Consider the following 21,896-nt stretch of genomic DNA (forward strand, 5'->3'; position numbering starts at 1 on the left):
ACTCCAGCATGGCCACTGCTGTGGTGTGCACCTTGGAGCACTCTGCTGTGTCCCTGCTCTGGTCTCTGTCTGCCTGTGCTTCTGAAATGCACCTGCTCCTGTCCCTCCTGCAAGGCCTATTGATCCCCTGGTGATGGCATTAACGTCCTCAGAACTGCCTGGGAGGGAGCTACCACATGCATTTATTTTTCCACTAAAACTCTAAGATTGGCTAATAACGTGTCTGTCAGCACCAGTGTCCTGCCTGCTCTGACTGCTTCAGAGGGAAATCTGGGGGCCCATAAACAAATAATAACCTATCCAAATCGAGGTCTCATCCTTGTTCCTACTAAAATTCAGTTCATGCCCTTAAGCAAGAGGGTTTTTCTCTTGTCCCAATACTCAGTTTGCTTTTCTGAGTTGCACATCTCAATGCCTTTGCCATGTATTTTGTTTTGACCTCAATGATTTCTTGAGGCCGCAAGTTCCAAAGGTTAATTGGGAGCTGTATGAGAAATTATTATCCGTATTTGCTTCCAATTTGCATTTTTTTCCCTTTTCCGTGTCAGTCCTTCCAAGAGTGGTGAGTGAGAGAAGCAGTGTTGGTCTGACTCTGTTGAACCTTCACTTGGATGCTCCTGTGAAGGCCACCTTCAGCTCAAAGAGCCTGAGCCCCCTCCTTCTCTGTACTTCCTCCTACCCCTTTTCAGGCTTTTCAGTCTTGTGTGGTCACTTCATTAAATACATAGCAGTGGTTTGGGTTTTTGGTTCTGTCCTACACAGGCGCCCTTGTCCCCTGTCAGTGTGTCAGGTGCAGGTCTCTGCTGGTCTGCAGGGATGTGCTGCCCTCTCCACACGGTGCACCCCAGACATCCCCACTCAGTGCCCAGCCTGGGGCCCCAAACCCCTAAATCTCAGTGTGGCTCTGGGATGGTGTGTGTGGGGCCCTGCACGCCCCCATCACGCCCCAGGGTTAAGGTTTAGGGTTTAGGGTTAGGGCACCAGGGCACAGCCCGATGTGGCTGCCCATGTGCAGGCACTGCTGCGCCTTCTCTGGTTACCAATTAAGCTGAAGCATTCTGGCCTTTTCCATCCCCTTTTCATGGTGATGAAGGTTGAATTAGGGCTGAGTGTTTGGGATTGTTCCTTGGCCTCCACTGCTACTTTGCTGCCTCCTTTGTGGCCAAACAATGGGATTAATTTGGCCTTTGCCAGCCCTGCTCAGCGCCGGCCGTTCCACTCCACTTGCGCAGCCACCTCTCCCTTCCACAGCACCTACTGCTGGCTCCTGTTCTGTGTGTGTGGCGTGGAGGGGCCCTCGTGCTGGGTTTGTGTTGGCCTGGCAGGGTCAGGGCCTGCTGGTCTCCTCCTGCTCCAAGGGACCTGTCAGGAGGTGCCGTGCAGGGCAGCAGCCCCTTCCCTTCCTGCAGCAGCTCCATCCCATCCTGCTGCAGCTCCTGCCTGCAGCAGCGCCTTCCCTTCCTGCAGCAGCCCCTTCCCATCCTGCAGCAGCCCCTTCCCTTCCTGCAGCAGCCCCTTCCCTTCCTGCAGCAGCCCCTTCCCTTCCTGCAGCAGCCCCATCCTGCAGCAGCGCCTTCCCTTCCTGCAGCAGCCCCATCCCTTCCTGCAGCAGCCCCTTCTCTGCCTGCAGCAGCCCCTTCCCTTCCTGCAGCAGCCCCATCCCTTCCTGCAGCAGCCCCTTCCCTTCCTGCAGCAGCTCCATCCCTTCCTGCAGCAGCCCCTTCCCTTCCTGCAGCAGCTCCATCCCTTCCTGCAGCAGCCCCATCCTGCAGCAGCCCCTTCCCATCCTGCAGCAGCTCCTGCCTGCAGCAGCCCCTTCCCATCCTGCAGCAGCCCCTTCCCTGCCTGCAGCAGCCCCATCCTGCAGCAGCTCCATCCCATCCTGCAGCAGCCCCTTCCCATCCTGCAGCAGCTCCATCCCTTCCTGCAGCAGCTCCATCCCTTCCTGCAGCAGCCCCTTCCCATCCTGCAGCAGCCCCTTCCCATCCTGCAGCAGCCCCTTCCCTGCCTGCTGCAGCCCTTCCTGCAGCACCACCTGGCAAGGACGAGCCCTGTCACAGGCAGCTCACGGGCACCTGCCTGCCAGGGGCAATCATGCAGGCATAAATTCGGAAAGTTGCTAAGCTATGAGCAGCCTTATGAGCATTAAAAGTGTCCTCTTTGCCAGAAAGGTCATTCATAACTTGGCTGCGCCGCTGATGTACAGTCAGTGATATTGATTGATTAATGTATAAAAAGCACCAAATCCATTTGCTTCTGTGAAAGAGAATAAAGTGCAGTCGACTCTCTCTTTATTTTCACCTCATCCTTTTGTTTGAAGGACGTTTTTTTTTCTCTTTTTGTTTTGCCAGCTAGGTTTAAGGGGGTTACAAAAAGCCAGTTTCTGCCAAGTAATGCGTTCACAAAGGGAACATTGATTCACATCAGTGTCGCTTGAATTACCCTTAAAGGTTTGCCAAGGAGTTGTTCTTATATTAACCTTCTGTTCATCAAAGACGAAATAAATAAATAAGTCATAAAATCAGCTTCACTGCCCCTGCTGGAGTTGGATGCAAAACAGGAATTTCTCATGTTTGGAATTTGTGCTCCAGGTGCTGCACCTTGGCCCCTCTCCCCAGGCTCTTGGCCTTTTCCCTCCTGCAAAGCTGTTCCCCCAAGGCCCCAGTCTGAGCTGGGACGAGTGTTGATGGTTTTAGGGAGGGGGGCTCCTGCAGGGGAGTATTTTCAGAAGGATGTTGTAGAAAAAGTTCATTTAATCATTGCAAGCATAACTAGAATGATTTCTGCGCAGGACAGTGAGGCCCAAGGCATTCTGCACTGGCCAGGGTTGGCATTCTTCTTATTCACCCAAGGTCTTGTTTGTTTTTCTGGACTTACTGAGCCACTGGTAATTAATTCTGTGGCGTTGTCATTTTCCTCTAGTTAATTCTGAAGTGGGAAGTACCTTGGTGCCCATGGAACTTTGTGCAGCAACATCTCTCCTTCCCCTGTCTCTGGGTGCCCCGGCATTGTCCATGTCCGTCCCAAAGTGTCCTTGTCCCCTGTGTGGGCAGCGAGGGGCTGCAGGTGTCTTGTTCCTTGGGTGGGATGGCTGGCCCATGATCCCAGAGATGGCTGTCCTCTGCAGCAGGAGCTCTGTTGTTTTTCTTCAGTGCTGTTTAATCAAACCTCTGTATTTTCACTCGGCCCCTGTTCTGAAACTGTGCAGTGCTGTTCAGTCACATTTCTTCTCTAGAGCAGGAGTTTCTTTGGCTTCTGCATGTCAGGCAGCTGTGCCCATCACACTTAGCCAGCAAGCACAGAGCTTGGAAATCAACTCCCCTTGGAAACATCTCTGCACAAGGTGTGCCCACCTGCCTGTCCTAACCCACCATCCCCAGATCAAGAGCCCGTGGCAGCCCATGGCATTTCAGATAATCTGAGCCATCCCACCACAAGGGCTGCCCTCACTCTTGGTTTCCAGCCTGGCTGCATCTGGTGGGCTCCTCGGCTCCCAAAGCGCTGGCTGGAGCCACAGAGGAGCTCATCTCCTGAGTCCTGCTGAGACCCGTGGGAGCCCTGTGCTGGCTGTGGCACGGGCAGCCTGAAGTGCCCGTGGTCACGTGCACCAGTGCTGTTCTGTGGGGCTCTGCACTAGTGCATGAGAGTACCTGAGGTCCCACCAACCTCCTCAATGCTGCCAACGTGGCACTTTAATTCCAGCATCTCTTACTGGTGAAGAATGCTGGTGATTACCCTGCCAGCTGTGAGGGTGCGTGCTGGGGTGAACACCAAAAATGGCAGCGTGCAGGATCCCTGCAGGACGTTCCTCCCACATGTGTCTCTGTCTCCTTTGCCTGCGTGGTGCATGTGCTGTGCTGGCCCCGGACCTCGTGCTGCCCCATCCCCGGGGGGCAAGCCCCCAAACCCGGGCATGGCTGACAGCAGGGCATGGCGCCTCACACCCCAGGAAAAGCCTCGTCCCCCGTGGCTGCTGTCCAGTCTGAAAGGAGAATCATCCTATTTTTTAATCTTTTCCTGTGACTGTGGGAGCTCTGCAGCCGGCCGAGCCCCCTCCCCCTCTGGCGAGGCAGTGAGGGCTGGATCAGATGATACGGAGTGTGCATGCTGAGAATGAATCCATTTTGTCTCCTCCATCTCCCCAGAATAAATTAGAATTTGCCTGATTTAATAAAATGGCTTCATCTCTCTGCCATCTTTTCTATCTCCCATGTGCTTCATCCCCCCCTGCAGCAGAGCAGCTCAGGCCTGTGCCGGGTGCAGTTTGGGGCTGCTGTGTGGGATCAGTCATGTGCTCTGCCTGCCCCGGGTCTGCCCAGCGCGGCGCAGGATTTGTGCCTCCCTTTCCGTATTGTCCAAGGCAGGGGCTGTAGCTGCTGTTGAGGTCAGTGTAATTTACTGTCCATCCGTTGTAAACCTGCCCTCGCCGGGCTGTGGCTGCCATGCAGTGTCTGGGGACAGGCAGGGGCTGGGCACAGGGACAGCCCGGGTCTGCCTCTGCTCTCGTGTGTGTGTGAGGGCGCGTGGAGCTGCCGCAGACCCCGAGGAGGGGGCCAAATTTGGGTGGCTTCACTACAGCCAAACCTTTTTCCCTTGCCTGGATCTGGTGCTTTAATTCCTGTTTCCTAGGCTGATTTTTTCCTTTCTGTTCTGACACTAATTGCACCAGGCGCGTTGGGAGTGGCGGCTGCTGAGCAGTACCAGCTAAATGTTAAGAAAGGTTTTAAAAACAGACTGAACTCTTCCTTAATGAGGCTCAATCGTGCTCTCCTCCGGGTGGTTTTGTTTTGCTGATCTGTCAGTTTTTCAAGGATTTAATTGCACTTTTTTCATATTAGTCTTTGAAATGGGGCTAAGCAGCTTTCTCTAAAATGCAACACAAAAAGGAGAGATGCTTCCTTGTTTTCTTGCTTTGCTTTCATCACTCCAGGATCATCATCTGCCACTGGCACCAGGGACCCTGCAGTGATAAAGAATAAAACCTGTGAGAGCACAAGTGAAGGGCAGGCTGCTCTGCTGTGGTGGCCCCACAACTGGAAACCCTTGCCAGTGGTTCTGTTTGCTTCCCAGCTCCTCTGGCTGTCTCCAGTTGGGTCTCTACTCAGGCTAATCCTTGGAGACTTTCCTAATGTTGGGTTTGAAGGGAGAAGCAGGAGGCAAAGGCTGAACTGGCTTGTTCCAATGTAGCTCATTTCCAGCAGAAATGACACAAAAATGAGTCAGAACCGAGCAGTGCTACAAACTCTGGGAATGGTCATAGCCTCCTGGAGCAGCTGAGCTTGGCAGAGCCTCTGGAGGCCTCTGAGCCCAGGCCCTGCTCAGAGACAGGCGGGCCAGAGCTGTCTCTGCTGGGGCCTGCAGCATCTCCAAGGTGTGGAGACACCCCCGGCCTCTCTGGGTCCCAGTGTCCAGCTGCTCCAGCGCTGGGCGTGCGGGGCAGGGGATGGGAGGAGGCAGGTGTATCTGTGAGCTATTATCTTTATGGCGTAGGGAAAGCATGTTTGAAGCAATCAGCAAGGAATTGTTAATGGCTCCACTGGCTGTGCTCTGTGCTCTCCTCACGGGACAGGGCGCGCACAGCCGGGCTGCGCAGGCGCCGCCCGCGCGCTGCTTTCACCGCGGCTTTGTTGTGCACAGATGCACAAAGCTGCTGCTGGGTTTCCTGAGGATGCTCGTGAGCAGCAGAGCACTGAGAGCTCCGAGCCACCTAGCAGTGACTCTCCCTTAGCCTGCAGTTTATTTTTGTGTCTCCTTGCAATTACATTTCTTATTTTTCCGCTTTTTCTTCCCTTCTTCTAGCTTTGTTTCTTTTCCTCCTTCTTCTTTTTTCATGTTTATCCCTTAAATATTTCAGTCTCTTATTTCTAATCTCAGCATAACAAAGCCTGTTTTCTTTTCTTGTTCCGATGTGTGCCTGCCTCCCTATGAGCTCCCAGCACACCTCTCATGAGGATGTAAAATCTAAGAACCAGATCTTCGAGATTTCAAAATAAAATAAAAGTAAACTCTGCTTTAAAAACACTTTAGCAGGAAAGCCAGGCTAATTGTAAATCAATGAGTCTTAAAATGCAGCATTGATCTCCAGTTAGAAGTTTGAAGGGGAAAGCAGTAATTACTGTACTGAAGGTAGATTTTTTTTTTTTCTCTTAGCAAGTTCTGGGCAGAAGGAAGGCTCATTAGGGCAGCACTTCAGAATCTGAGTAATTAGTTTAAAAAGTACTTTTGTGGTGTTATTCCCATGGCTTGAAATTATTGGAGTCTTCACAGATTCATAGTTCTGCTCTGATAAAGTTTGATTTATTATTGTGTTTGGTGGGGAAGATCTTTGCCACAGTGACCTGGGTGAAGATCCGGAGAGGGGCTCAGGCCAGGAGGAATTGCTGTGGGTACGTGGGGCCTCTTGCCAGCAGGGGAACCTCAGCCCAGTAGGATGGGATTGGAGCTCTTTGTGCACAAACTCTGCCAATACCCCAAAAGAAAATAGGGCAGGCATCTGGGAATTAAAACAGGGGCTCTTATTCCTTGTGAGCCTCAGCGGCCGCCTGTCCAGTTCCTGCAAGCCCCTTCTTGCTCATGGGGGCAGTGGCTCAGATCTCTGAGTCCTTGTCATGCCACAAGCAGCTCTGTGCTCTCTGCCGCCCTGCTCAGGAAGGCAGCACTGGTCTGCCAAGGCTGCCAGGCTCACAGAAGTCCGTGGCATTTCTCCATGGGTTTTCCAGTTGATTCCTCCCATGGGCAGTGTGATCCTGCTCTCCTTTTCCAGGCTGAGGCAGAGCAAGTGGCTGCAAGCACCGCCTGGGATGTGGGTGCAGCCTCATGTGACATGGTCTGTGTTTGCTCTGGGAGGTGGGATAGGGCAGAAGTATCCAGGCTTGTTGTTCCCTAACAAAATTATGCTAATTTGGGGAACTGACCCTGGAATTAGCATCAGTCCATGTGCAGGAAGGCTTTGCAGCATGGCTGGTGAGCCCATCTGTCCTTGGGGAGCAGGTTTGTGCTTCTGCCAATCTCCCCAGTGTGTTAAACTGGGATAGTTGCACAGTCTGACTTGTCAATCCCATACCTCTGGCTGTGGCTGTTCCTACTCGCCAGACTGGATAAATATTTTCACAGAAATGATTCAGTTTGCAGGGACTGTCATAGATCTGATTCTGCAGGGGAGGAAAGGGGAAGGTCTCTGGAGGCAGAAAACCCTTGTGTGGCAGAAAGCCTGCTGGGAAGTCAGCTCAAGAAGAATTAGAAACCCTTTAAATAAATGCTTACTTGACATGACTCTGTCTCCCCCAGTCTAACAAGCAGGGAAGCGAATGGCAGCCGCTGGCCAGAAATTGATTGCATTAATTGATATGCCAATAAGAGAGCTTGTTACATCCGCCATTGGTTAGGAGGCCGGCTAACAAGTCCCGCTGATCAATGGAACCAATAAAGATTTCATCCATTAATGAGCAACATGGTAATTAATGTTATCCATAAACCAATTAGCCTGGGTAGCTAATGTGCTGGTTAGCACAGTGAGCGGTGGAGCCGTGGGTGGCACAGGCCGGCTGGTGCACCGGGGACATCACCTCCCCTGCACAAAGGAGACTTCATCACCTCTGCTGGGGAGGGGACACCCTTCCCAGTGCCACCACGGGGCTTGGAGCAGCAGCTAGCTCACTCTGGGCCTCCCAGGGCGAGGGAGCTGGCAGGGTGGCTCGTGGCTTAGGTCACAGGGCTGGGAAGGGGCATGCTGCTCTAGATTTTCAAGGCACTTTCAGTTATTACTTTCACTTTTTGTAACCTTTGTGTAACACACAGGCACCTTTCACGCTTCTTATATGTTTTTAGAGATGCACAGGTTTCTGTAAGTTGTGTTCCGTGGTGTAAGGCAGCATTTGGGTTCTTGCTCTGCCCCTGGGAAGCTGCTGGAGCCCCTCGATCCGCCACTGACTGCAGGTGCTGCTGTGCACAGCCCTGCACTGGGCTTCCCCACACCACCAGTACCTGTAACCATGCTGACACAGGTAACACAGCCTGTAGGTTGAAGGCTGCTGCCTAAATCCACTTGCCAGGGGCTTGCCCGAGTGCCAGCACCACTGTGGCATCAGGGCTGTCCATAGGTATCAGGACAGGAGGTGCAGGAGCAGCCCCAGGCCCTGGGCAGCATCAGTCCCACAGGCTCCACTGTGGAGTTACCTTGGATTGTTGGATATTGACCCTGGGAGACCCCTTGTGGATTCCCTAATTGAAAATTAATACCAGATCAATGTCGTGGGCAATTTGCATATTGATCATAAACAACTTTGAAGGCACCAAGTGTGTGTTGGATCGATGCTCTCTCAGCAGGCTGCAGGGAGTGTCCCTGTGCCTTCCTGCTGCCCGGCCTCCGTGGAGCTGCTGGGGCAGAGATGGATTGTGCCAGGCTGGGGGCACAGCACGGAGCTCGCAGCCTGTGCCTGTGGCTCCCTGTGCTCGGGGAAGGAGGGGATGGGATGTTTGTTTGCTTATTTTAAACCAAATGGCCGCAGCCCAGAGGCATCCCAGAGAGCAGGGGACATCACCCTGTCCTGGGCACACAGCCCTCCCTCTGCACCTGCCACGTGCAGCCTGGCACTTTCAATAGAGGTTTCCAAAAGCAGAGGTGCTCTTTTTCTGAGGACACCCAAAGGGAACTCAGCAGTGATTTTTCCCTGGCATTTTTGTTTTACGTTTGCTCTGTGAGGGCGGTATTTAGACCCTTCTCTCTCTGCTCAGGGCATTCACCAGTTATTTCAGAATGGTTTTGGGCTGAAGGGAATAAATATTTATATCAAACTCAACAAAAATCCTAAAATCTTAATCTGAGAATCTGTAACTCATCCTTGGAAGCAAGGAGGGATTCATTCCTGTGAGCATGGAGATAAAACATTTGGAGAGGGGCTCCACTGCCTGCCCCTCCACACACGTGTGCAGCGCAAGGCAGCGCCTCGGACCAGCAGGGGAACCACCTCTGGCCTGGCCATGGACAGAGCCCAGGGAGCAGAGAGGGGCAGGACTGGATGGAAGCCCAGATCTCAGAGTTGTCAGTGATTCTCGGAGCAGCCGGCGGCTGCAGGAAGTCGCTGTGCATCTGATTAGCGCGTTAGGGCTTTCATTGACTGGCTCTGCTGCGCTGATGAACTGGGGCTGGGGACAGGCGCCCGTAATTGAGGGAAATAAATTCCTATCACAGGCCTCTGCTGGAGTCACCACCTGTGCATGCGCCTTGCTCCAGGTTCCAGGAGTGGATCCAGTCCCCAGAGCACCTGACCTGCCCTTGTTAGTGGGAAGGAGCCAGCTCAGGGGCTGCAGAGCCCAGGCACCATCCCAGGGCCAGCTCAGGGACTGCAGAGCCCAGGCACCATCCCAGGGCCAGGCTCGGGACTGCAGAGCCCAGGCACCATCCCAGGGCCAGGCTCAGGGCCTGCAGAGCCCAGGCACCATCCCAGGGCCAGCTCAGAGACTGCAGAGCCCAGGCACCATCCCAGGGCCAGGCTCGGGGGCTGCAGAGCCCAGGCACCATCCCAGGGAGGCTGAAAGGTTCTGTCCTCCCAGTCCCCTGGCATGGCCCACCTGGTTCTGCCTCCCTGCTTGGCCGCAGGCTGGCAGCTTGAGAGCCATCAGTACCATCACATGTCTCATTGGGAGCTGCTCTGTGCTCTTCCCTTTTTCTTGATCCTCTGTTTCACTTGGGAGCTGGAGCAGCCATTCTCCGTTGCTACCTGAGATATGATGAGAGGTGGAAGATCCTTCCCCAGTGTGTCAGGAGACGTGGGCGTCACAGGGGAAGGGTTTTGTGATGATGCAAAAGAAATAAGAATGAAGGTATAGTTTCCTTGAAAAGAAACCCATCTGTTGGTTTAAATTAAAAGGAAAACAAAAGGAGTCCAGGGTCAGCAGGGCTGGGCTGGGCTGAGCTGAGCTGAGCTGGGCTGAGCTGAGCTGGGCTGGGCTGGGCTGGGCTGAGCTGGGCTGGGCTGGGCTGGGCTGGGCTGAGCTGAGCTGGGCTGGGCTGAGCTGGGCTGAGCTGAGCTGGGCTGGGCTGAGCTGGGCTGGGCTGGGCTCGGCTGGGCTGGGCTGGGCTGGGCTGGGCTGAGCTGGGCTGGGCTGGGCTGGGCTGAGCTGGGCTGGGCTCGGCTCGGCTCGGCTCGGCTCGGCTCGGCTCGGCTCGGCTCGGCTGGGCTCGGCTCGGCTCGGCTCGGCTCGGCTCGGCTCCCCTGGCTGCTCTCAGCCCCTGTGGTGTTGCTGTTCTCAGGCATGGACGGGCTGCCCCGTGAGTGGGTGGGGAGCGAGTGGAAAGGCTTCACTTGGCACCCCTGCCCTGCCGGTGCAGCTGAGTGCTGCAGAGCCAGCGCTGGAATTGCAGTCACTCTCAATTACCCGAAGCCGGGAGAGGTGCAGGAAAGGGGCTGCTGGCTCCAGGAGCTGCAGCCGCTGCTGCTGCAAGCTCGTTAGTGCAAGGGGAAGAGCAATTCCTGACGTTGTGCCAGTGGCACTAACGCAGCCCCGGGGCGGGTTAGCGAGCCAGGGCAGGCTGTGGCCACCCCTGCCCTGCAGGGTGCTGTGGGACCCCCCAAGCGCAGCTCCTTGGCTGCAGAGCCGGGGCTGCCTGCCCTCCCCGCTCTCCTCAGCAGCTGTTTGTTGTGCATACAAGAGCTCGCCTGTGTTACCTGCTCCCTTCTGTGCTCCAACCCAAGTGGTGTTTGCTCTGGGAGGGCTCTCAGGGTGCTGGCAGTGGCATGGGAGTGAAGACTCCCTGGACTTGGAAGTGGGGCTGTGTCTTCGAGGGACTGCTTTGCTGCCATGGCCTCTGTTCTTCTGCAGTGAAATGAGTCCGTGGCCATTCACACCAAAAACTGTGGGACTGCAGCTCTACCAGGCCTTTTTTGCTGCCTGGTGAACCTGCCCAGGTATTGCCCTTGTGGCACCAAAGTGTCTGTGCATCCTGCTGGGTGTATGCGCCCTGTCCTCCTTGGGGCTCCTGCCATGCTCGGCCCCCAGCTCTGAAGTCCCTTGCTCCCCTGCCCTGGATCAGCCCCACCACTCTGCTCCACTGCCCCATGTCTGTGTTGGGAACTTGTGGTCTGGGGGGATACTTGTGTTCTATCTCTGCTGGGATATTTCAGTGGTTCATAAACCTGGGCACTGCAATTATGGCTTTCCCAAGTTTTTAGCTGAGCTTAAAAGAACTCCAGATGTGCTGAGATTGGGAAACAGTTGGGGAGGGGAGAAAGAGGGTCAGCAAGACATTAATTAACTTTTCCTTGGAGCAATACCATGGAGAGGGAGAACAGAGTAGGAATTGTATATTTTAAAAAAACCAAAAACCCAGAAAGAGGACATTTTAGTGTTTCATTTAAGTGTGGTTTGGGAGGATGATGGGTTAAGGTTGTTGGGAGCTCTCCTGTGCATATTCAGTCCCTAAGGCTAAGCATGAATTAATTACAGCTCATTTTTGTTATAGTTACAGTGTTCTCAAGATGTACCTTGCTGTGATGTTGCTAAAGTTGGCTATTAACTTCAGCTTGGCATCAGCGCTGGTTTGTTTGTGGATCTCCACAGCTTTTCTGAAGTGAGCCTGTATTCCCAGTGAGCAGAAAGCACCTCTTGCTCTACTGGCACAGTCTGGTGAGGGCCTGCACTGCTCTCGTCCCAAGGAACATGTAACAGGATAAGGGGAGACGGCCTCAAGTTGTGCCAGGGGAGGTTTAGCTCGTGTGTTGGGAAAATTCCTTCTTGGAGAGGGCTGTCCAGCCCTGGCACAGTCTGTCCAGGGCAGGGATAGAGTTGCCATCTCTGGCAGGATTTAAAACCCATGTGGATGTGGTACCTGGGGATGCGGGTCAGTGGAAGCCCTGACAGTGCTGGAGGAGCAGTGGGACTCAGTGGTCTTAGAGGGCTTTTCCAACCCAAACGGTTCCATGATTGTACAGAAGCTGCCCTCTGCTCGAGTAGTTCCACCAGGTGTGTTTAGCAGAAGGCTGGGCTTGTCTTCCATCACAGAGAGGGGCTGGGCACCCGTCCACAGGGCACCTTTCCTGTGCCCCTGCCCTGTCACCTCTGCCATCCAGCTCCTCCATCTTCTTCCTCCCACGGGTCCCATTGTCTCTGGGCCCTTGTCCTGCAGGTCTCTGGGTGGGGACTGCTCTGTCCTCTCCCTGCAGACCTGGACCTGGAGATGGCCTCTTTTGTTTTGCTCTTTGATCTGTGTTTGTGTTTTTGCATGCATCTCCTTTCCAGCTGATTCCAGTTTGGAGCTAGGTTAAACTGTGCAAAATACTGTTTAAAAGAAAAAGAGAAAGGAACTTGTCAAGATGCATTTGTTAGATCACATTTAAAATGAAACAGAATTGAAGGTAGTTTTTGTCCAAGAAAGGGGAAGCTGAAAAGCCGTCAAGCCGCAGGAGAAAGCCCCTCCTTTGTTGTCCTCCTGACATTGAAGTGTAATTTTTCATGGTTATTTGGACTGGAAAATGGGGGGAAAGGGAGAGATGGGCTTGCGATTATTTCCCATAAATGACAACACAATCACATCACGCTCCACTACAAATATGCTCAAGGAATTTGCCTTTTTTTTTATGTTTCATGTGTGAAAATAACAGCAACCTTTCTAGTCCTACTGAAATTAAAGGGGGTAAGTCCCTGTTGGGTTTCACTGGCTTAAAATATAGCCCAGTTTGCAAAAACATGGACAGCCTTGTTGCCAGGGAGTGGGAGAATGGTGATGTTCTCCCAGGGTAGGGATTCTTGGTTGTGCATGCTCCATCCCTGGCTGTGTTCAAGGCCAGGTTTGATGGGTTTGGAGCAACCTGGTCTAGTGGAAGGTGTCCCTGCTTATGTCAGGGGTTTGGAACAAAATGGTGCTGAAGGTCCTTCCCAAGCCAAAATAATTCTGTGACTCTCTGATGTCCATGTCAGCTGAGCGTGCCACAGTCAGCAGTTTGTGTTTGTCAGTGAAAGCAGCAGAGATGCTCTGGCCATGCTCTGGAGTGGAGCTGTCTGGGAAATAAGTTCATTAAACCAAGGTACATGTAGTATTTTATTGTCTTCCTGCAGCCCTTTGTCAGGTGGGACTCATTCACCAGCTTTGCATCCAGGATGGAGCTCTGTGGCATTCCTCTCGGTAACCTTGCTTAGTGCTGCCTTTGCACTGCTGGGAGTCCTGCTTTTCCTTTCAGGAAACAGTAGGAATGAACAAGCTGATGTAGAGTAATCCCATTAGGAGCTGGCACAGATGGAGTTGCAGCCCATGCCTGCATCCTGAGTGGGAGCTGAGGTCAGCCCCCCATCTGGGCTCCATCTCTGCTCTGTGAGCACAGCAGAGTGTGCTGGGCCCAGGGTGTGCTGTGAGCTGGGACTGCCCTCCCTGAGCCTCCTGGTGACCCTCCCTGACCCAGCTGCACCAGGCCCTGCACGGTGACCTGGCACAGCTCGGGGCAGCTGAGCTGGTCCTGGGCTTCCAGGAGGCAGGAGGGCATCGACCCACTATGGACCTCCCTCCTCCTCCTCCTCCTCCATATGGACCCAAACCTCTCTACACAGGGCCGGGGGGGCTTGGGTTTACACCACTGACAGCAGCTGGGCTGTGGGTCAGGTGTACACCAGTGACAGCAGCTGGGCTGTGGGTCAGGTTTATGGCTGTGGGTCAGGTTTATCCAGTGACAGCAGCTGGGCTGTGGGTCAGGTTTATGGCTGTGGGTCAGGTTTATCCAGTGACAGCAGCTGGGCTGTGGGTCAGGTTTATGGCTGTGGGTCAGGTTTATCCAGTGACAGCAGCTGGGCTGTGGGTCAGGTGTACACCAGTGACAGCAGCTGGGCTGTGGGTCAGGTTTATCCACTGACAGCAGCTGGGCTGTGGGTCAGGTTTATGGCTGTGGGTCAGGTTTATGGCTGTGGGTCAGGTTTATCCAGTGACAGCAGCTGGGCTGTGGGTCAGGTTTATGGTTGTGGGTCAGGTTTATCCAGTGACAGCAGTTGGGCTGTGGGTCAGGTGTACACCAGTGACAGCAGCTGGGCTGTGGGTCAGGTTTATGGCTGTGGGTCAGGTGTACACCAGTGACAGCAGTTGGGCTGTGGGTCAGGTGTACACCAGTGACAGCAGCTGGGCTGTGGGTCAGGTTTATGGCTGTGGGTCAGGTGTACACCAGTGACAGCAGTTGGGCTGTGGGTCAGGTGTACACCAGTGACAGCAGCTGGGCTGTGGGTCAGGTTTATGGCTGTGGGTCAGGTGTACACCAGTGACAGCAGTTGGGCTGTGGGTCAGGTGTACACCAGTGACAGCAGCTGGGCTGTGGGTCAGGTTTATGGCTGTGGGTCAGGTGTACACCAGTGACAGCAGCTGGGCTGTGGGTCTGGTTTATGGCTGTGGGTCAGGTTTATCCAGTGACAGCAGCTGGGCTGTGGGTCAGGTTTATGGCTGTGGGTCAGGTTTATCCAGTGACAGCAGCTGGGCTGTGGGTCAGGTTTATGGCTGTGGGTCAGGTTTATCCAGTGACAGCAGCTGGGCTGTGGGTCAGGTGTACACCAGTGACAGCAGCTGGGCTGTGGGTCAGGTTTATCCAGTGACAGCAGCTGGGCTGTGGGTCAGGTTTATGGCTGTGGGTCAGGTGTACACCAGTGACAGCAGCTGGGCTGTGGGTCAGGTTTATCCAGTGACAGCAGCTGGGCTGTGGGTCAGGTTTATGGCTGTGGGTCAGGTGTACACCAGTGACAGCAGCTGGGCTGTGGGTCAGGTTTATCCAGTGACAGCAGCTGGGCTGTGGGTCAGGTTTATGGCTGTGGGTCAGGTTTATCCAGTGACAGCAGCTGGGCTGTGGGTCAGGTGTACACCAGTGACAGCAGCTGGGCTGTGGGTCAGGTTTATCCAGTGACAGCAGCTGGACTGTGGGTCAGGTTTATGGCTGTGGGTCGGGTTTATCCAGTGACAGCAGCTGGGCTGTGGGTCAGGTTTATGGCTGTGGGTCAGGCGCTGTTGAGCCTGGCTCAACCAGCCCTCGCCTCCCCGACAGCCGTGGTGTGCAGCCAGCAGCCAGGGCTCAGGCCTGTCTTTCTGTCGGCTTTTTTGGCTACTTATCCTGAAAAAGGGAGCATCACAGATTCTTTTTGTTCCAAAGGAGAGACCCTGTGTACAATTAAAACTTGTTTCTGGTAACCCTCATTCCAGGAAAGATGAGCTTTTAACAAAAGGCTTTTGACAGCTGCAGGGTATTTCATTTTTTTAATGCCGAATGAAAAATCAATACATTTTTCTAGGTTATACATATTCAGAACAGGCTTGATATTTCCATTATAATGGAAAATGGGTGTCTGCACATCTCGCCTGTCAGAGCTGCACCGCCACATTTTCCAAGCCACTGCTAAATATTTCAAACCTGATTTGATTGTGGTTCATGACAGCTAATGTTTCTCAGCTCTCAGCCTGCCGGAGGGTGGAGAGGCAGCGCACGCTCTTTCCCATGCCTGCATTTTCGCCACCCCAGAAATGCCCTTTATCCCCTCGGATAAGAGATCTGGGTTTGTTAAGGAAAACCTGGCTGGGAGAAGAGGAGGTGAGAGGTCGAGCTGTTCAAGCTGGTCTGGATCCCATCAGCATTTGCCGACTTCTCCAGCTCTCAAACTTCCTGGGTCTGGGAAGGGACAGACCTCAGTGCTGTGATCCTGTGCAGTTTGGGTACATATTGGTGTGTGACTGAGTCAGAGGTTCCCTGACCTCTGCAGAAGTCAGATACTTGTGATTTTCCAGACTCTTCTCCTGCTCTTCCCCCTCCTCCCTCCCCCCCTGCTTAGTGAATGGTTTAATTTTAAATTAAAAGGAAATACTGCTCTCTAAAATGATTTATTCATGAAGGAAGCAAAGACTCTGCCTAGGATTTTGTGTGGGGCAGGTGGATTGAGATGGAAGACCAGCTCCTTTGGCTCCAGGGGCAGCACTTCTTGCTCTCAGTGTTGCCCTGAGCCCTAGCAGTGGGAAAATTCCTTTTAAAAGTTATTGATACACCACCGTGGACTCAGGGAGCTCTGGCATGGCAACCTGTGCACAGTGTGTGTTGTTTGGATTTCCCAGGGACATGATCCCCCATACAAATCCCACAGCAGCAGCTCTTGCACCTCTGAAGTCCAAACAGAATGTGCAGCTTTGGGGAGGAGGGGTCAGGTGCTGGTGAAAAGGTCGTGGTGGTTTGGAAGTAAGTTCCCTACATCTTGCTGACCACTGCTTGTTCAGCCTCAGGAGCCGCTCTTGGCGTGGTCTGCACTCTGTGCAGGTGGGTCCTGTGGGCCATGTCATGAGGGTGGTGGTGGGCTCTGCTCGGTGCAGTCTGCAGTGGCAGTGGAAGCTCCTTGTGGTGGATTGAGGGGAGGAGCAGACCTTTCCCTACCAGACTGCTGCCAGCCTGTCCTCAGAGAGGGATGCCCCAAGGAGTACAGGGATGGATGGATGGTGGGTGGATGGATGGATGGATTGGTGGGTGGGTGGGTGGATGGATGGATGCATGGATGCATGGATGGATGGATGGATGGATGGATGGATTGGTGGGTGGGTGGGTGGATGGATGGATGGATGGATGGATTGGTGGATGGATGCATGGATGGATGGATGGATGGATGGACGGATGGATTGGTGGATGGATGGATTGGTGGATGGATGGATGGATGATGGATGGATGCATGGATGCATGGATGGATGGATGGATGGATGGATGGATGGATGGATGGATGGATGGATGATGGATGGACGGATGGATTGGTGGATGGGTGGATTGGTAGATGGATGGATGGATGATGGATGGATGATGGATGGACGGATGGATTGGTGGATGGGTGGATTGGTGGATGGACGGATTGGTGGATGGTGCCTTCACACAGGTCTTGGCTTTCCAGACCATGGAGCAGCCGCTGTGGCTCAGCCGCTGGCTCAGAGAGCGTGGGCACGGAGCTTTCAGGAGCAGGGCCTTGGCTGCTTTTCCTGTCAGTGCTGAGGCCTGTGGGGTGGAGGCTGGGTCAGGCACAGCTGTGGGTGCTGGAGGCGGGTTCTCAGCAGGCCAGAGCCCGCTCAGCACGCAGAGCCAGCTTGGCTGGGGTGGCTGTCCCCAGCGTCCCTGGGTGGCTGTGCCAGACTGGGCACGGTGAGCAGAGCAGCCTGGGCCTTCCAGAGGGCTCTGCTGGAAGGGGATCACGAGGAGATGGAGTCAGCGCCTCCCCCTTCCCAGGGATCTGTGCCAGAGGCCCTGGCAGCAAGGGGCTGAGCAGGGATGGGACAGGACCTACCCAAGCTGGTTCAGAGTCTCCCTGGGTACATGTCTTAGACTCTGCTCCCTTCCCATCCTGCTTTAGAAAAACTGCTTTTCAGAAAAAAGCTCAGGGTGGAGCAGGAGGAGGGAGTGCAGCTGGATCTGCTCCCTGCCCTCTGCCTGGCCGAGGGTGTTGGGGCAGGAGCAGTTTGTGTCCACAGAGCTCCGTTCCTGGTGCCCGACTGTGGGGTGCTCACTGCCAGGGATGTGGGGGCTCGGTCCAGGCTGCTGGTGGATGGACGTGAGGAGCTGCAGCCCCAGCCATGTTGGGGACTTGCTGTTTGTAGCCTTGTTTTTTAATCATTTTCTCCCGTTATTGGTATTCATAGCTCACATTTTTCCGGTTACTGTCAGCCTGGGCTTTCATCCATTTTAAAGAGCTATTTTTTCCCTTGTTGATGATGATGATGGTATAAAGACAGATGGTGTAACTGCTTATGAATGTCCTATTTTATTCCCCTCGAACCAGACAGCACACTGGAAGACACGTATTATTTCCACATGCTCAGGTTAGAGCCCAGACAGCGGCTGAGCCTGGCTCGCCCTTCCTCTTCCTCCCATGCCGATGCTGACACCTCCGGGTCGCAGCTGGGAGTGCCGCTGCACCAGGAGCCCTTTGTTGTGCAGCCAGGCCGGGATCTGGGGCTGGGGGCTCTGGGCTGGGGCTCTGGGCTGGGGGCTCTGGGCTGGGGGCTCTGGGCTGGGGCTCTGGGCTGGGGGCTCTGGGCTGGGGCTCTGGGCTGGGGGCTCTGGGCTGGGGGGCTCTGGGCTGGGGGGCTCTGGGCTGGGGGCTCTGGGCTGGGGCTCTGGGCTGGGGGCTCTGGGCTGGGGGCTCTCTCAGGGCACTGGTGATGGGCTGTGGCCCATGGGCACGCTGTCCAGGGGGCCTCGGAGCACCTGAGCCAGCCAAGAATGGTTAAAATGATGATTTAAATTAAATATAGGAACCCATTACCAAACGTTTTTAATAAAACCAGCTAAAATCTGCTCCCGCAGCAGCTGCCCCAGCTGAAGGGACACCCTTGCCCTGTGTGAAGTGGTTTGAAGGCACCAGGGTGGTGGGGTTGGGGTGGGGATGGTTTGTTGTGTTTTTTCCCTAGAGTGGAAAAAAGATTGGAATTTTAATTTCTGGAATGTGAACCCAACTGCTGGTTTCACAGCCCTTCTCCCAGCAAACCTGAGCGCTCAGCTCACATGGCAGACTGCCCATCTCACCCCTCCACCAGTGATATGTGTCTTTCTACATGTTGGATGCCTTTGTCAGCACTGCCACCCATCTCCCCTCTCACTCCCAATTTAGGCTGTCATATCCTCAAACAGCACTGCTGAGTATCTGCAAGCTGCTAATATATACTTTTAATCTGAATTTCTAGCCCTGTTTTTGTTAGGAGGAGGAGGGGGGTTGGTGCTTGAACCCATTAAGTGGTGCAGGTGAATCTCAGGATTGCATGGGTTCATGGGGTTTACCATGACCAGACAATGTGAGTTAAAGTTCTAAACGATCCTGCCCAAAAATGGGTATAATGGCCTAAAAGTGCTTCTTTTATCCCAGTGGTGGGGTAACCCCCGTCAGTTACAGGGACTGTATGTTAATACCCATGATGGCAGATGATAACGTGGCTGTTACACCCTGGTGTAAGGGAGGGGTCTGGCAGCCACAGCTCTCTCCCAGAGCCCACCTGACCTTGGAGTGGAGCTGCCCCCCACACTCTGTGCCCATTATGGGCAGGACCATGGTGCCCCATGTTCTGTTCTGAGCTTTCAGCACTCCACTGAGTGTTTCCTCCATGTTTCTGCACCTGCATGGTGCTGCCTGGGTTTGCAGGCTCTCCCCGTGCTGGGATGCAGGCAAGGCTGCCGGCGAGTTCTGCTGTGCCTCGTGTCGGGGCTGGGGCTGCAGCACGCCACCCGCTCCGAGCTTGCTCTGGCCAGGAGGGATGATGTCATTTGATGCAGTGGCTCTGGCATCTTGGTGAGCAGGGCCAGTTCTGCACCCTGCCACTGGGGCTGAAGAGCTTGAGATGGGGATGAGGAGGAAGGATGAGGCTGAAGGTGCTGCTGGCTCTGGTCACTCGCTCATGCTTCTGTAGTCCCTGATGTGGCTGGGTAGAACCTTATTGTGTAGAGAACCATGTCACTGTACATGACACCTCAGGGGCCCTCAGCAGCTCCAGGGTAGAAGTAGGAGAGGTTTGTTTTGTCTTCATCTCTCAGTTCTTTCAGTTTCTGTCTTGACCAATGAGCAGGTGTGCTGGAAGAACCCTGGGGGATGCTGATGACCTGCCACCCAACGCTTGTGCACAGCCTTTGCTGTTGCTCCTACTCTTTGGCAGCTCCCAGTTCTGTCCTGCCTTCCATGTCTGTGTCACACTTTCTCCTTTTCTTGTTTCAGAAGAACCCAGTGAAGATGTGGAAGGGCCCAATGAAACAGCTGGTGATGCTGAGGAACCTGCCAAGGAGCAAGACAGTGCAGGGGACAAGGACCAGAGTAAATGGACAGGTATGATTCTGTGATTTAGCAGAGGTGCTGTTTGGTCCCTCATTTTCTTCAAATCCAGGAAGGGGAGGTGGAAAAAACAGTGGTCCACAGAACCGTTTTCAGCTGAGCACAACGTGGCAGTGTCAGTGTGACACAAGTGTCACGTGAAGGCTCTCAGTAGCTGGAGTTGTGGTGGGTCAGGCTGGGCCGTGGTGCTCTGGGACTGGCCCTGGGCAATGGGGATCAACAGTGGGAGAGGAGGGGGACAAGGGCACAAGGGCACAGCCCCTCCTGCCAGCACCAGCACCTGGTTGGATTGAGCGTGTCATTTGGTGATTCTGTGATTGTCCCGCCCTGGAGAGGGCCATCCATCTCCCACCCTCACCTGGTCCTCGCTGCCCCTCTCCTCTCTGCCCTCTCCAGCCTGGCTCCAGGCCCAAGGTGCTGAAGGTGGCGTTGATTTTCCTTGGCCCAGGACACAGCAGTTCTGGCTCCAGGTCCCGTTTGGTTGGCAGGCTCGGTGTTGGTCAGTGCAATGCCTCAGAAACCCTCAGAAACCCTTAGAAAAGCTTCTTCCAGGCAGCCCTCTCCTGCTGCCTTCATGGCTGCCTCTTGGTGAGCCCCAGACAAAGATACTTTGTCTTAAATTGTCTTCCCAAATGGGATGTGTTATTTGACCTCCACAGTTACAGTCCCGGCCCATGTCAGCCTCAGTCAGTGGAGATGTGTCCCCAGTGGTGCAGAGAGCAAGCTGGGCCCTGGGGGCTGGTGCGCTTTGTGCTCTCAGAGTGGGCTGAGGTTGCTCTGTGTGTTCCTTCCCATCACATACTGGTTCTTAACCTGGAAATGCAATTTGGCTTGGCTGTAGGTGGGTTTTAGTCTCAGTTCATTGTGTGGGATTGTGTGATGCTGAGCACAACCATTTTGTGAAGTGTCACAGACAGATGTAAGTTTTGTTTATTGATTAAATCTCTTCAGGGGTAAATAGGGCTCTTTGCCTAAACCTGAAGCACTTAAAAAGGCTGATCTGTGTGCAAAGATTATATCTCAAAATATGTAAGGAAACATGAGGAGCCCACTTTTTAAACCCCTTTCTGTCCAGAGACTCTGGATCTGGATGGTTTAATTTCTTCACCTTGCCAGTGAAATTCCTAACCCAGTGTTGGTGAGCCAAGGAGCAGATCAGAAACGGGACAGCTCCATGGGGTCTGCAAAGGGAGCAGTGTGGGGAGGACACAGAGCAGGCTGTGAGCCCATGGGGTGTGGGACAGCTTGGTGTGTGTGATGGGCCAGTGCTGGGCTCAGGCTGCTTCCAAACATGCACCACCACGCCCTGAGCTTAAAGCCAGATTGTGTTACAATAGCTCCTGTCCAGCCAGGGTGCAAGGGAGGCACACACCTTGCTCTTGCTCCTGCTCTTGTCCTCGAGGAACGTGGCTGTGTTGACAGTCCTGCTGGAGCTCAGACATGGGAAGGGACAGAAGCCGGGTCCGATTATACCTGGCAGCCCCAGGAGAGAAGGGTGCAGGGACACATACCTGGTACCAGTGGAGCTGTGGGCAGGGAGGGGAGCAGCAGTTCCAGGAAGCTCTCCTTGGAGGAGAGGCTGTGACCACAGTGTCATAAAGCTAAAGAACATGAAACCTTCTTTGCCTTTCCCTGACTGAGCAGAGCAGCACAGCCTGGGGAGAGCCTGTCCCCCAGGTACCAGGGGATGGGTGCAGAGCACTTGTGATGCTGAATGCTGTCCCTGACTTGCTGCACTGTACCTGGCTGCTGGGACACGGTGCCTGGAGCAGCTCAATCCTGCCAGCTGCTCTCTCTGGTGCTGTGCAGAGAGGGAGGTGCAGTGAGGGACAGACACGGGGCTTGTCCCTGGTGGAGGGAGTGGCTGGGGAACTGTACACCTGCCATCTCTGCCCCAGATTTCCCCGGCAATTGACCAAACAACTGTTTGTAAGTGCTGATGGGAAGATAATGAGATGAGGAACAGTCGACACAGATTTGTCAAGAACAAATCATGTCAACACGACCCAATTTCCCTTCATGTGAAGAAGGTCCTGTTTGGAGTCAGTGTCTCCTTGGGAAGGCTTTCAGTGCCACTGTCAGGACAGGCTGGAGTGAAGCACAGA

General features: G+C 54.2%; 1 protein-coding gene across 1 annotated transcript in view; it reads left to right on the forward strand.

Annotated features, from left to right (window-relative positions):
* ZFHX3 (zinc finger homeobox 3) overlaps positions 1-21,896 on the forward strand; it is a 130,385-nt gene that overhangs the window by 80,243 nt on the left and 28,246 nt on the right. The window contains exon 5 of the mRNA XM_036390195.2: positions 19,678-19,785. Within this exon, the coding sequence (XP_036246088.1) occupies positions 19,678-19,785 (108 nt within the window). The remainder of the gene's footprint in view (positions 1-19,677; positions 19,786-21,896) is intronic.

Source organism: Molothrus ater, chromosome 12 (genome assembly GCF_012460135.2).
Source record: "Molothrus ater isolate BHLD 08-10-18 breed brown headed cowbird chromosome 12, BPBGC_Mater_1.1, whole genome shotgun sequence".
NCBI classification, from domain to species: domain Eukaryota; kingdom Metazoa; phylum Chordata; class Aves; order Passeriformes; family Icteridae; genus Molothrus; species Molothrus ater.